The 14,496-nt window shown below is 42.3% G+C and overlaps 1 protein-coding gene across 1 annotated transcript in view; it reads left to right on the top strand.

The window, feature by feature from the left end:
• Positions 1-14,496, top strand: part of TBCK (TBC1 domain containing kinase) — a 481,012-nt gene that overhangs the window by 72,255 nt on the left and 394,261 nt on the right. The window contains exon 3 of the mRNA XM_077278374.1: positions 4,574-4,646. Coding sequence (XP_077134489.1) covers positions 4,574-4,646 — 73 coding nt within the window. The remainder of the gene's footprint in view (positions 1-4,573; positions 4,647-14,496) is intronic.

The following is a 14,496-nucleotide window of genomic DNA, read 5'->3' as shown; positions in this document are numbered from 1 at the left end:
TTTGCTTATTAATTATAAATGGGTTATTCTCATGTTATTAAATTGCTGTTGTCCGTTACACAGCTTGCAAATAAGCAAAGTTGCGATTGACTTGCTTTTTCTATCTGTTGTCATTCTCCTGCTCTGAGAGCCTTTATCTTACATAGTGTACAGCTTGTTTCTAATGAACTCAGCCTCCAGAGCCTGGCTAAAGTTTGAGCAATAGTTACATTCCAGGAGAGGAGTTAACGCCTAAAATACCCTTCAGCTCTCTCTACCCATTGATTTCTGTATAGCAGATGGCTGAAACGCTCCCTCCCACTCAGGATCAGCTCCTAACAGGACTCTTATCAGTCTTATCACATTCCCTTGGCACCCAGCATCAGCAGTTCCCGGAGCAATTCTCCTAATCATGGCACTCACTCTCCAGAGCTGTGTGCTTATTCTAATGCTCTGATATCTCTATATGTAAATGTAAAGACTCCAGAAGAAGCATTGACAGACAGTTAATCTGTTCCAACAGAATGGAGCACCTGACCAGTACTGTCACTCAAGGAATAGCACCTACCCTACAAAGCACCAAGAAAGAAATGAGACTGCAAAGCTGCAAGAGACCACTTGCTAACCACATGTCTGCTTAGAGCTTGCTCTTGTAATGGCACTGCAGTCTTTACACTGTCTCTTTATAGTAAGCGTGTCTATAGGCCGGCTTGTTCCCTGAGGGAATTAGCGGACTTGGCAATGTGTAGGTAAGTATAAAAATGATAGGAAAGGTATAACATAAAAGGTTACATTGGGATCCATCTGATTGTATTGTTGTGAGAGCATGACTGGTGCAGATGGAGCCCCTGAGGGCAGTTCGGCTGACTGGTTTAATTATTTTTTAAATCTTCTCACAACTCCAGCTAAAGTTACCTGACATTTAAAGATACCTGTCAGTTGAACATTTTTTTCGGTTGACACTTATTCCCCCCAACTTCTGCATACGCATGCATACCGTACTTGGTTTCTGCAGCACCGAAACCTGAAAGTTCTGGAGAAGATCTGTATGGAGGAGGGGGCCAAAATCCCTGCTGCAGTGTGTGCAAACTTGGTCAAGAACTACAGGACACATCTGACCTCTGTAATTGCAAACAAAGGTTTCTGCACCAAATATTAAATTTTGTTTTTCTGTTGTATCAAATACGAATTTCATGTAATAAAATGCAAATTTATTATGTAAAAATCATACTATCTGATTTTCTTGAATTTTTTTTTAGACTCTGCCTCTCACAGTTGAAGTGTACCCACGATAAAAATTATAGACCTCTCCATTCTTTGTAGGTGGGAAAACTTACAAAATCCACAGTGTATCAAATGCTTATTTTCCCCACTGTATATGTGTGTATATATTATAATATAGATCATAGTTATACATTTTGTATACAATTGATGTTTTTTCCATTTTTGGTGGTATGAAGATAAGGTATTTAATATGTTCCTGAGAAGGTCTGTATAACATCCATTGTATGATTATGTGTGCCGTCATTACCCTTCCTGGTAATAGGTTTTATGTATTCCCCGAAGACGATGTGCAATAACGGTATAAAACCCCAATTACATGCAGCGTCCAAACGGTCTGATTTTTATGTCGGATTAGGTCATCAGTATGGATACTTGGGAAAAAACATGTTCTTAATAGAAACACTTGAGAATATGTCACTATCTGTCCTGACGAAAATAACACATCCAAGTGTGCGAGTTATAGACTACGCGCTGCGAAATTCCCAGCGTTTTGTGGGGCTGGGGGGACCTGTAAAGGTCCTGTGTCTGGGCTGCGATAGAGCCACGCTAGCTGCCGAGAGCGGCCAGGGCTGACGTGAGTTCCTTCTCTCTGGGAATGAAATCTAGTAAATTACCTGTAGTAAAACCTTTCATAGGAACATGGATTTTCCAGATTTCGGTGTGTGGACATCTCAGGATGTGAGGATGACCTATGTTACTTCTAATCCCTTTCTTGAAGTCCTTCTGTGGTTAGGGGAGTTTTCTTTAGTAAAATAACAGAGGGTGTCTGGTTTTGTTATTGCTTCTTTACCCTCCGTACGTCCTGAGCCATGATCTGTTCACAGAGGGCCACATACATGAGTATACATGGAGTACGTGGGATTAGTAGTCCAGACTCCACAGCATTGTTGTCATCTCCTGCCATGTTAGCGGTGCCTTCTAACGGCTCAGGACGGTGCGAGCCCTGGAAATACATTATATATTATTATATAATGCATTAATCGCCTGCTTACATAGGTGATTAAGGTACAAGACCATTAGAAGTGATGGGAACAGAGCCTTTCATTGGATTTCCAAAATTGCTGCATAGTTTTAAAAGCAATTGAACCCTGAAATGACCGCATGCTTTTCTGTGCACCTGGCGATTGAACCTCCATGACTCTGTTATTTCTTGAGATACTAACATAATTTTTACAGTTTGTGATATAACATATGGAATGTCTGCAACATTTAAAAAAGTGTGTATTTTTTCATTTTAATTCTTTATATTAGCCAATTCACTTTATAGCAGCTTTGAAAACTGTTTGTGTTGTTTTTTTTTTCTCATTGTTTTATCCATATTCTTTTACTTTTGTATGTATAATATTTCAGCAAAGTGTTTTGGTGCAGTGCGACGCACATGTAGTTTTCTAAGTTTTTATTTTTTTATTTTTATTGTCCCCATTTTCCAAGAGTCCTAATCTTTTTGTTGTGTTTTCTTTATTTTTTATTTCTTTTAATAATAAACAAACAAACAAAAAAGGTTGGAGTTTTTTTTTTTTTGTCATGTCCTGAGAACCAGAACACTTTTTTTTTCTTCTCTCGTTCACATGCTGCATTTTTGCCACTAATAAAATGCAGCATTTTACAGTACCTGCAAAGTGAAAAAGATTTCTGAAATCTTCTGCACATGCTCCTTATTTTTTCTTCGCAGCTTTGAACCTTCAAAGCCGTTCTTCACACTCTTCGGGTATGTGCGAACGTTGACTATTTGCAAAAAAAAAAGTTGCTGCTAGAACCAGTGTTAGCAGGAGACTCGCTCCTTAAAATACACACAATTTTGATGCATTTATTTCCTATTCATGTGAATGGGTGAAACACAATGCAAAAAGATTGAAAGATTTGACATGCTGCAGATTTGATAAGAAATTAACACTTTAACGTTCAAATCTGCAAGAAAAAACAAGCAGCATGTGCAGGAGATTTCATTCTCCTTGCTCGTACTGTCTTTTCCACGACAGTAATGTGCCGAGAAAAAACACAAAATATGTTAGCGTATGAAAAATCCTTGAGGGATTATTATTTGACAAACTTTATTCTTTATTTACTCCTTTGAAATACATGAAACATTTTTATATCACTTTGTATTCCATCTTTTCAGAGGAGAGGTGACTAGTAAATAGCAATTCTGGCATTTCTGTCTTTCTTTTCGCATGAGGGAATTGCAGCACAGGTGTGGAGTAAACGGATAAGCTAATTTCTCCTTTGTCGTTGACTGTGGTAATAGGACTGCACTCTGATGGCATCCATGTGCAGTCCGATGTTTCACAAGTCTCCGTAGACTTGTATGGGTGCCCGAGATCTGAACATCGGATGCCCCAGCAGCGTGCTGTAGTTGTAGCACTGCCTCATAATATAACATTGGGTCGAGTGCTATCCGATAAAACGATAGTATTCTGTTATACCCCAGTGTGAGCGAGCCCTTACAGGCCGCATCTTGCAGCCGATACCTGATATATAAAGCAGGCCCAGCTCTTGAGTCCGCACCTATGCGACCAATGTGACATACGTTGAGAATGGGGATCTTTTTATTTTTATTTTTTTCAGGATCAACACTAGACAAGATGTGTAACAAGTTCAATCAGGAGACTATTTTGGAGGTTACCTGCTTTCTTGAGTCTTCTGTCCTCAGTTTCCATAGTGGGTTGGGAACAGCATCACTTCTTTGGATTCAGAACTGCGGCCCATCGCTATCCAAGTGAATTCAAGTGTATCACTGTGCTCATGGTCACAGCTGTCCTTCCTCATAAGGAGTCATCTGTGTGTACGAGCCAAACCATTGCCATCTTACCACAAAAGAATAGAATTAAAAAGGCGGGCTGCATTAATTATATATATAGAAGAATGGAAGAAGGCCGTGTTCTTTATTTTTCTCTTTTACTATTTTGGATAGAATATCGGAATATTACTTTTTGTGAGAAAACTTTCCTAACTCAGTCTGTTTTCAGCATAAAACCGGCTGAGGGAGGGAGTAGCCCTAGAGAAATAAGTTGTGCTTTCTTTTCTGACATCCTTAGCTTTTTGATCTCACACTTGCACATGATTAGTGGAAATTCCTGATTAAATACTCCTGAGGAAGCAGTGATTCTCCATATTTGGATCTCATGAAATGCATATAAAACTTGTCATGTCATCCATCTGTGACATCAAATTTAGATATTGTGACCTGTCTCCCACCAATTTTTGTTCCTCATTGTCTAGATCAGTAGGATTGTGCGTTTGCGACTTGCATTAACCCTATACAGTTTCAATCCACGTTAATGTTTGATTTATTCTCTTCTTGCCTCTCCAGAGAGACTGGTAGTTGTAGCTGAACACTATGAAAAAAGTCTTGAAGATTTGCTGCAGGGCAGGAAGCCTGTGAGGTAACGTCTCCATCCCGGACAGGCAGACAGCAACATGTTTGTGTATAACGGCCACATCGTCAGTATTGGTCTATGTATAATATGGCCAGCTTTGTGCAACCTTTCCACCACACATGCTCTGCTTTTAGCTCTTCAGTTGCTGTAATCAGTAGTCAATGATTAGAAAACGACCTAGATCCGTTATGGTGATGAAAGGCAAAACTGTGAGATCTTGTCTGTTCTAGTGTCCATAAAATAGTAATGCAGAATCGCACGATACTACACACAAACTAGAATATTACTAGTCAATTCTTGTGACATGTGGCACTCACATCCTATTATAAGTACCGTATTTGCGTTTCTGAATTTTTGCCCTTTATCTTGTTGTGATTGTAACTTTTGACATATGCCGGGTTTACACTGCCCGATCAGTCATTTAAAAGCCTGTTAAGGCTGACTGCACTTCCATGCACACAGAACTATCTGTAATAGAGTGTTCTGTTCGCGGTGAAAAGTATGCTCTCAGCAGCACATCGTTTGTTTACATGGATGATATGCTGACGAGACTGATAATTGTTGTCAGGCGGTTCCAAAGATATGTTTTGGGGTTTTTTTTGGTTTTTTTTAAATTGTGTTAATATTTTGGTCTTTACCAGGGGGTGTTGGCCTTAGGGCAATAGTGCAAAAAACCCAGAATAGAATCCTATGAGTCATACTCCCTTGGTAAAGGTAAAAATTGCAGAAATATTATGGCCCATGTATCTGGCACCATATGATGTGAAAATTGGAATAAAATAGAAGTAAACTCAGGCCAATTTTGACCTGGAGACTGGTCCTCTTTAAGCCAGCTTACAAATCATCTCACCTGACCAACGATGTGATTTCCGGCCTGCTTAGACAGGACAATTTGTCAAGAAACTAGCGCTCCTAAGAACACTCATTACCAAATATTCAAAAGAGCAGAGCACCGCCGCTGGCTGTCAGAAATAAATAAACAATGCTGAAAACAATGCTTAGGCTCAATTACCCAAATCTTCAGGTGCAGAACAATAAAACAACCAATTGGTTGGAGACTGGCATCCCCAAAGGTAACGTTAAATGCAATTATACACCATGTACGAGATTTCATAACATGCAAGACCAATTTTGTTGTGTTGTTGGAAAAACTATACATCCTATGTTTGTTAGATTTAGGGAGCATTGTAATTCTATACTCATCGGTAAAGGGGTCCCACGGCTAATTAAACACATCAGGGAGTCACATCAAGGAAATCCCCGAGTACTCTCATTCGCTGGATTAGAAAAAGTGACACTACCTCCACAGGGTGGTGACCTTCATAAATTGCTCTTACATAGAGAAGCTAGATGGATCATGCGGACACAGGCAGTTGGTCCCCCTGGCTTCAATGACTGCATTGATATGTCCGTGTTTTTGTAAATGTTTATTTTTTCTACAGCGTTTTTAGTAAATCTGCTTTGTGGTTTTAACATTAATCAGTTTCATTATGTGTATTTGTTAAGTCTATTGGTATTGTTCACACTTCTTTGTGTGTTTTAATTCACTGTTACTTCCTTTGTACTCACGTGACTTGAGGTGGGAGGGTTATTCCTTTGAGTGGATATTTAGTCTTCCCCCTCCCCCCCTCGCTGAAGTGACCCGTAGAAGCGCTATTCAGCGCAAAACTGCCCGTCCTCGCACTCCACTGCCCTTCCTCCAGCTGAAGATGTAATTTTACAAGTTTGTCTATTAAAGCATGGATTTTATCTGGTGAGTGCCACCTTTTTCACTTTTTTGGATACCCAATCCCAAATATTGACCTGCCTCAATGAGCCTTCAGGGTAGCCATACAAAGTAGTTATCTGTTGAGCAGCCTCCCTACTTAGGTAGGCTCAGCCTGGTGTGCGTGTAGGAAAGTGAAGTAATTCCTTCCAGATTTACCTGGCAGCAGCTTAACTTGCGTAAAAATAAAAAAATCAAGCTGCCCTATTCATGTCTTCCCCAACATCCACTGCCAGGGGGGAATCAGGAGGCCATCATAGCCAATCAGTAGTCAACTTCGGGGTAATCCTTGACGCTGATCTCTCCTTCAAACCACATATCCAAGCCCTTTCCACTTCCTGCCAACTTCAACTCAAAAATATTTCACGAATCCGTACATTCCTCAACCAAGAATCTGCAAAAACCCTAGTCCATGCCCTCATCATCTCTCGCCTTGACTACTGCAACCTCCTGCTCTGTGGCCTCCCCTCTAACACTCTCGCACCCCTCCAATCTATTCTAAACTCAGCTGCCCGACTAATCCACCTGTCCCCCCGCTATTCCCCAGCCTCTCCCCTCTGTCAATCCCTTCACTGGCTCCCCATTGCCCAGAGACTCCAGTACAAAACCCTAACCATGACATACAAAGCCATCCACAATCTGTCTCCTCCATAACATCTGTGACCTCGTCTCCCGGTACTTACCTACACGCAACCTCCGATCCTCACAAGATCTCCTTCTCTACTCCCCTCTTATCTCCTCTTCCCACAATCGTATACAAGATTTCTCTCGCGTATCACCCCTACTCTGGAACCCTCTACCACAACACATCAGACTCTCGCCTACCATCGAAACCTTCAAAAAGAGCCTGAAGACCCACCTCTTCCGACAAGCCTATAACCTGCAGTAACCACCGATCGACCAAACCACTGCATGCCCAGCTCTATCCTCACCTACTGTATTCTCACCCATCCCTTGTAGATTGTGAGCCTTCGCGGGCAGGGTCCTCTCTCCTCCTGTACCAGTTATGACTTGTATTGTTTAAGATTATTGTACTTGTTTTTATTATGTATACCCCTCCTCACATGTAAAGCGCCATGGAATAAATGGTGCTATAACAATAAATAATAATAATAATAACTGGTTTGTTCACTTCCACCACATTAATCAGATGTGTATGGCTAGTTTTAAGCTTCACTTATCAAGTCACATTTCCTCCTTTATATGTTACATCCATTTTTTTATTGTTTTTTTTTTAAAGTGGATGAGGCAGACTGTGTGAACTTTTTCCCATTGTTTCTTAGCAATGGATTAATTCAAAACGAATGAGAAACTGATGTCCTTTGCTTTTTATGCATTTTTTTACGAGTCTATACCCCAAAAGTGGATGACAATAAGACTTGCTCTGAGTTTGACAATACTGAAACCCAGATTTGTTAACAATGCGGATGGGTGTACAGTTCCGTTAAATTGTATGGGTCAGTGTGCTGTTCGTTGTAACAACCACTAACAGATGTGTGAATGTAGCCTAAGTGTGAGGTTGGGTTGGGACCTTCTGAATTACTGTATCATGCAAGGACTCTGCTTTGTATGTGCAGAGGTTGTGTTCACACCTGCCTTGTAATCTAATGGGATCCAAACGTTCGCTCCTCTCATAGCATTGGTGCTTGTAATTTCCAGATGTGCCTCTGAGATTAGATGCCTGAGGGCCGCACTGTATTGTAGTGGTACCTTCTGTCCTATGTTCCCCCCCATGCCGGAGTAATATCGCTCAATGTCGCTGCTCACTGAACCCAGAGAGAGGTTACACAGTCTCCCATAAAGATTTCCACAAAGTAGCTGCCAAATCGATTCTCCACTCAGCGAATTGGCAAATTCTTTAGGAGAGAAATGTTATTTCAATTTCTAAATGTTTATCCAATTGATGGAACCATAAAGTTAAGACTCATCTGCTTCTCAGATCAGTCCTGCCAGCTACCGCCAGGAGCATGCAGAGAACAAAAAGGTCTTCTGCACCTGTAGTCGGCATCAGTTCAGACCCAGCAGGGAATGTCCTCTTAATGTTGGCTCCTTGTAGCTTCTGTAGACAGAGACATTACTGTATTTTCAGCAAAGTTCCGTGTAAGCATGTGTTATTCATGCATTGTGCTAAAAACTTGGAATTGCAAGGTTGTGTGGTTTTTTATATTTAAATTATTTTTTTGCACAAATAAAAATGTATTTAAAACATATAGTGTGTTTATATAGAGAGATACATGTTGAAAGATGTTGTACAATTGTGGTTAATCCTGATGTAAAACAAAGAACTTGTATCCCATTCAGGCTACCGTAATTGATAGTTGGTCCTGTGTTGTGCAGAGGACAATAGCAAATATCTTAAATTGTTGTCTTGTGATTAAAGAAGCACTCCCATAACAATGTTTGTGGTCTAAACCTGTGTGAATTTATATGTAGTGTAGGTGTATTAATGTACTCACCAATTGCTATCTTCCCCAGTTTCCAGCGCCGCTTCGGTCCTCTTCTGAGTCACATTGCTAAAGTTCCATCTTTAGGACTGGAATAAAGTGGGTTAAATTTGCGCTGCCATCAGAAAAGTGATCAGGAGTCCGGAATCCAAGAATGCGGTTTATTGGTCAACGTGTTTTGAAGTATCAAACTTCTTCATCAGCTGTGATTAGACTGTGGTTTGTCCTGATAAAGAAGTTTGATACTTTAAAACGCGTCGACCAATAAACCGGATTCTTGGATTCCTGACTCCTCATCACTTTTCCAATGGCAACACAGATTTAACCCACTTTATTCCAATCCTTGATGTTTTCATAACCATGGGTCTACATCAGTCTAAACCTTTTTAGCAGTTGTGGGCACACAACCTGACCAAGTGAGCACCATTGCCCACACTCTTACTTATTTACTGTATAAGACCCTATTGCGCTTGTCGTTCCAGCTTCATACTCTATTACTAAAGTTCCAACTGTCTGGATCATACTGGGGTCTATGTGTGACCCGGAAGTGACTTTTATGATGTAAGCCTGTGGACTTTCAGAACGAGACTGAATAGGCTTACATTGTAAAAGAGGCAACACCACTGTGAGCAGTCAATTTAGAATAGTCACCATGCTAGTGAGAAGAGAATCAGAGAGGCGCTGGACACCGAGAAAGATGACGATTGATGAGTAAGTCAATGCGTGTACACTACGCCATATATCCATTCAAACAGGCCAGGTTTAGCCCTTATCAATTTTAATGTGAGTGCTTCCTTAAATACTACTTTCTCTGTTAGCCATGCTTTTTTTCCAATCAAAATGATTTTTAAAAATTCTCCTGTTTCTAGATATTGCTGTTACCCACTTGTTACTGTGCCCTAAATTGTTCCTTAAATTTTTTTCCGAAAATGCCCCTCTAATGTTTCCAACGGCAGAGAGCACATACCCAGTTGGTACTAAGCTGCGAAACATATGTCCTTTCTCACTATATACATTAGGAGTACGTTCTGAGAGAGAATAGTAAAAAACCAGTGGGCGCCATAAAAATTCTGTTATATCAGCATCAAGACACAGGAGCACTTTTGTGGTAAACAGCGTAAAAAGTAAATAAATAAAACTAATTCTCCACCTGCTGTTGATTTGTTCATTCTGCCTCCCAAAGATCGCATTTATCTTGTGCTTTGCGCTGAACGCTTACTCCGGGGTTTCTGTGTAAATCTCTGAAAAACGTGATTGAGATGGAATCCCTGACGGAAGATTCCCTATAATGAGGCAGATAGAGGGACTATGGACACCGTCTGGCCTATTATCCGGTGGTCTCCGTCTTTTTAGGTGTGCATAAAAGCGCGGTCCGCCACAGTTTTGTGCACTTCTGAAAAGGACACCTCTGAACAGAGGCCAGAGTAACTGCTGCCTCATTGTAGTGAATGGATCTCTCGGGGGCTTCATCTGCCACGTCACTCGGAGACTTCGATGGAAACCCCAATGTAAGTGCTCAGTGTAGAGCGCTGGAAAAATGTGATCCTAAATGTTATGTAAAATGTTCCTAATTAAAGCTTCAACTCAATCCATAAAAAAAAGCAAGTACCAACTCAGGTCCGTCATCTATCAATGGAAATATAGGGGCTTCCACGTTACTAATGTCATGCTGCTGCAATGCAGGTAGGTGCAGGCTTCACTAGATGACAATAGAGAGGAAGCAGGTCTGCACCTAAACAGAGCTAACCTGCAGTGCAACAGTGAGGCTACCAAAGGTGACAGCAGAATTGTCAAAACAAGCAGGGTCAAATCCTAGACTGTAGCGCAGTGCAAAAGGAATAAGCAAACTCGCGGTCAGAGACAAGCTTGGGGGTCAGTAACAGTCAGGAGCGGATAAGCCAAAAGACAAATGACAGAAACAGGTCAGGATACACACCAAGTCAAAACCAGGGAATCTGCACACTAAAGGGAAACAGAGTCAAGACGGAAACAGGGGAAAACAGACACGGGTTCAGACAGCAAAAGCAGCAGGAAAAATCGGAGCAAACAGTCAGCTTACAGCAGCACTAGGCAGAAACTATAACTGATCTGCAGGACACAGCGAGGCTAAATAGCAAACCTGAGACCAGACTGAGGTTGAGAAAAGTTAACCCCTGACATGATCAGACTGGGAAAAGGGAAGACAGGGCTCAAAAAACGGTCTGGATCATGAGTACCCTCCCCTCAAAGGGGGGCCACCGGACCCCCAGGTTTCCCAGGATAACGTATATAAATGCCCGAACCAATCGATCAGCATGGACAGATCACTCTGGGATCCAAGATTGATCCTCAGGACCGTAACCCCTCCAATGGACCAAATACTGAAGTGAATTGCAGACCATGCGAGAATCCATAATCCGCTCAACTTCATACTCAGTCTGGCCATCCACAGAAACAGGAGGTGGAGGGATGGATACCCAGCAGAGAAAGGTACAAATGTCTTAAGAAGTGACTTATGGAACGCATTGGTGATCTGAAGAGACGGAGGCAGGCGTAAGCGAAAGGCAACTGGATTGACAACCTCAATGATCTCGTAAGGACCAAAAAACCTGGGCCCTAGCTTAGTAGAAGGAACTTTCAGACGAATGTTCTTGGTAGACAACCACACTCTATTTCCTACCAGGAATATAATAATAATAATTTTATTTATATAGCACCAACATATTCCGCAGCGCTTTACAAATTATAGAGGGGATTTGTACAGACAATAGACATTACAGCATAACAAAAATCACAATTCAAAATAGAAACCAAGAGGAGTGAGGGCCCTGCTCGCAAGCTTACAATCTATGAGGAAAAAGGGGAGACACGAGAGGTGGATGGTAACAATTGCTTGTCTTTGTTCGGACCAGCCATAGTGTAAGGCTCGGGTGTTCATGTAAAGCTGCATGAACCAGTTACCAGCCTAAATATGTAACAGTACAGACACAGAGGGCTATTAACTGTATAAAGTGTATGAGAACATGATGCGAGGAACCTGATTATGGTTTAAGTTTTTTGAATGGGCCACACAGGGATAGTTAGGATAATGCGTTGAGGCGGTAGGCCAGTCTGAACAAATGCATTTTTAGGGCATGCTTAAAGCTGCGGGGTTTGGGGATTAATCGTATTAACCTGGGTAGTGCATTCCAAAGAATTGGCGCAAAGTCTTGGAGACGGGAGTGGGAGGTTCTGATTATTGAGGATGCTAACCTCAGGTCATTAGCAGAACGGAGAGCACGGGTAGGGTGGTAGACTGAGACCAGGGAGGAGATGTAGGGTGATGCTGAGCCATGGAGTGCTTTGTGGATGAGGGTAATAGTTTTGTACTGGATTCTGGAGTGGATGGGTAACCAGTGTAATGACTGGCACAAGGTAGAGGCATCGGTGTAACGGTTGGTGAGGAATATAATCCTGGTAGCAGCATGACAGATTGGAGTGGGGAGAGTTTGGTAAGAGGTAGGCCGATTGGTAGAGAGTTACAATAGTCCAGACAAGAATGAATGAGTGAAACAGTAAGAGTATTTGCAGTCGAAAGTAAGAAAAGGGCAAATTCTAGAAATGTTTTTGAGATGCAGATAAGAAGAGCGAGCCAGTGATCAGGTGTAGGGGGTGAATGAAAGCTCGGAATCAAGTATGACCCCAAAGCAGCGGGCATGTTGCTTGGGAGTAATGGTGGAACCACACACAGAGATGGCAATGTCAGACAAAGGTAGGTTAGTAGAGGGAGAGAACACGAGGAGTTCAGTTTTTGACATTTTCAGTTTCAGATAGAGGGAGGACATGATGTTTGAGACAGCGGTAAGACAATCACTGGTGTTTTCTAAAAAGGCAGGCGTGATATCAGGAGAGGAAGTGTATAATTGGGTGTTATCAGCATAGAGATGGTACTGGAAACCAAATCTACTGATTGTTTGTCCAATAGGGGCAGTATACAAAGAAAAGAGGAGGGGGCCTAGGACTGATCCTTGAGGACCCCAACAGTAAGGGGAAGGTGAGAGGAGGAGGAATCAGCAAAAGATACAGCGAAGGAGCGGTCAGAGAGATAGGAGGAGAACCAGGAGAGAACTGTGTCCTTGAGGCCGATGGAGCAGAGCATAGTGAGGAGGAGCTGATGATCCACAGTGTCGAATGCTGCTGCGAGATCCAAGAGAATTAGCATGGAGTAGTGACTATTAGATTTAGCTGTTAGTAGATCATTAGAGACTTTAGTGAGGGCAGGTTCAGTAGAGTGTAAAGAGTGGAAACCAGATTGAAGAGGGACGAGAAGAGAGTTATCTGAGAGATAGCGGATAAGACGGGAGTGGACCAGGCGTTCAAGGAATATAGGTCCTACCGACCGTCGCTTGTCTGCAAAATGTTTGTTTTCCCTGAGCCTCCCCAATGTTCTTCTGGACCTCCCACCACACCTCCCCCAACCGTTGAACTGCCGTATCAGCCCCTGGACATCCTGAATCCAGCCTGGAAAATTCACCAAAATGGGGGTAAAAGCCGTAATTACAAGAGAAGGGAGAGGTACCAGTGGACTGGTTAATCCGATTATTAAATGCAAACTCAGCCACTGGCAAGGAACACCAATCATCCTGCTGAGATGTAGCAAGACACCGCAGAATCTGTTCAAGTGACTGATTGGTCCTCTCCATCTGACAGTTGGTCTCAGGATGGTAGGCAGAGGAGAAGGTCAAGCAAATACCCAATTTTTTACAAAATGCCCTCCAAAATTTGGACACAAATTGTACCCCTCTATCCGAAACCAAACAAAGGCACGCCATGCAACCGCACAACGTACTCAACAAACAACTTAGATAGTGACTCTGCATTAGGCAATCCTGCCAGAGGTACAAAATGCGCCTGTTTACTGAATCTGTCAACCACTACCCAGATTACAGTTTTGCCATTGGAAGGAGGTAGATCAGTGATAAAATCCATGGACAAATGAGTCCAATGTCTAACCGGAATTGGCAATGACACCAATTCCCCAGCCTGCCGGTTATGGGAGCTCTTAGCACGGGCACAGGTATCACAAGCGGACACAAACACAGTGACATCTGAGGTCATGGAGGACCACCAAAACAGCCTAGCAATGGCTTTCAAGATGGCTGAGATCCCTGGGTGTCCACTGAGAGCAGAATCGTGGAATTCCAAGAGAACCCTCAACTAGAGTTAAGCGACTTTTACTTTTTTCGGATCGAGTCGGGTTTCGCGAAGTCGGGTCGGGTGTAATCGGCCGATTATTGCGAAAAGTCGGGGGCCGACTGAAACACGAAACCCAATGCAAGTCAATGGGGAATCAAAGTCGGCAGTGAGTGGAGGACAGGAAAACACCTACAGTGCCCATTTTAATGCCAAAAACATCAATTCTTATTACTTAAGCTTGTCAATAATAACAATAATTTATTATTATTATTGACAAGCTTAAGTAATAAGAATTGATGTTTATGTTACTTTATAATAATAGTTAGGCATTGAAAACTGGGGGTCATTTGGCTTAAGTTGTGAGGGGGTAGGGCTGGCTCAAGATTTTCGTGGGCCCAGGAAACGCGGAATACGTCACGGCGGTGGAGCAGGGAGAGGTAAGTATTTCAACTTTGCAAGTGCTGTGATCCTGAGCAAGCAGGGGGGCCCACTC

The sequence above is a fragment of the Ranitomeya variabilis genome, chromosome 1 (genome assembly GCF_051348905.1).
Source record: "Ranitomeya variabilis isolate aRanVar5 chromosome 1, aRanVar5.hap1, whole genome shotgun sequence".
Lineage (NCBI taxonomy): Eukaryota > Metazoa > Chordata > Amphibia > Anura > Dendrobatidae > Ranitomeya > Ranitomeya variabilis.
The sequence above is the reverse complement of the archived record's forward strand: the minus strand, read 5'-3'. Positions and strand labels throughout refer to the sequence as shown.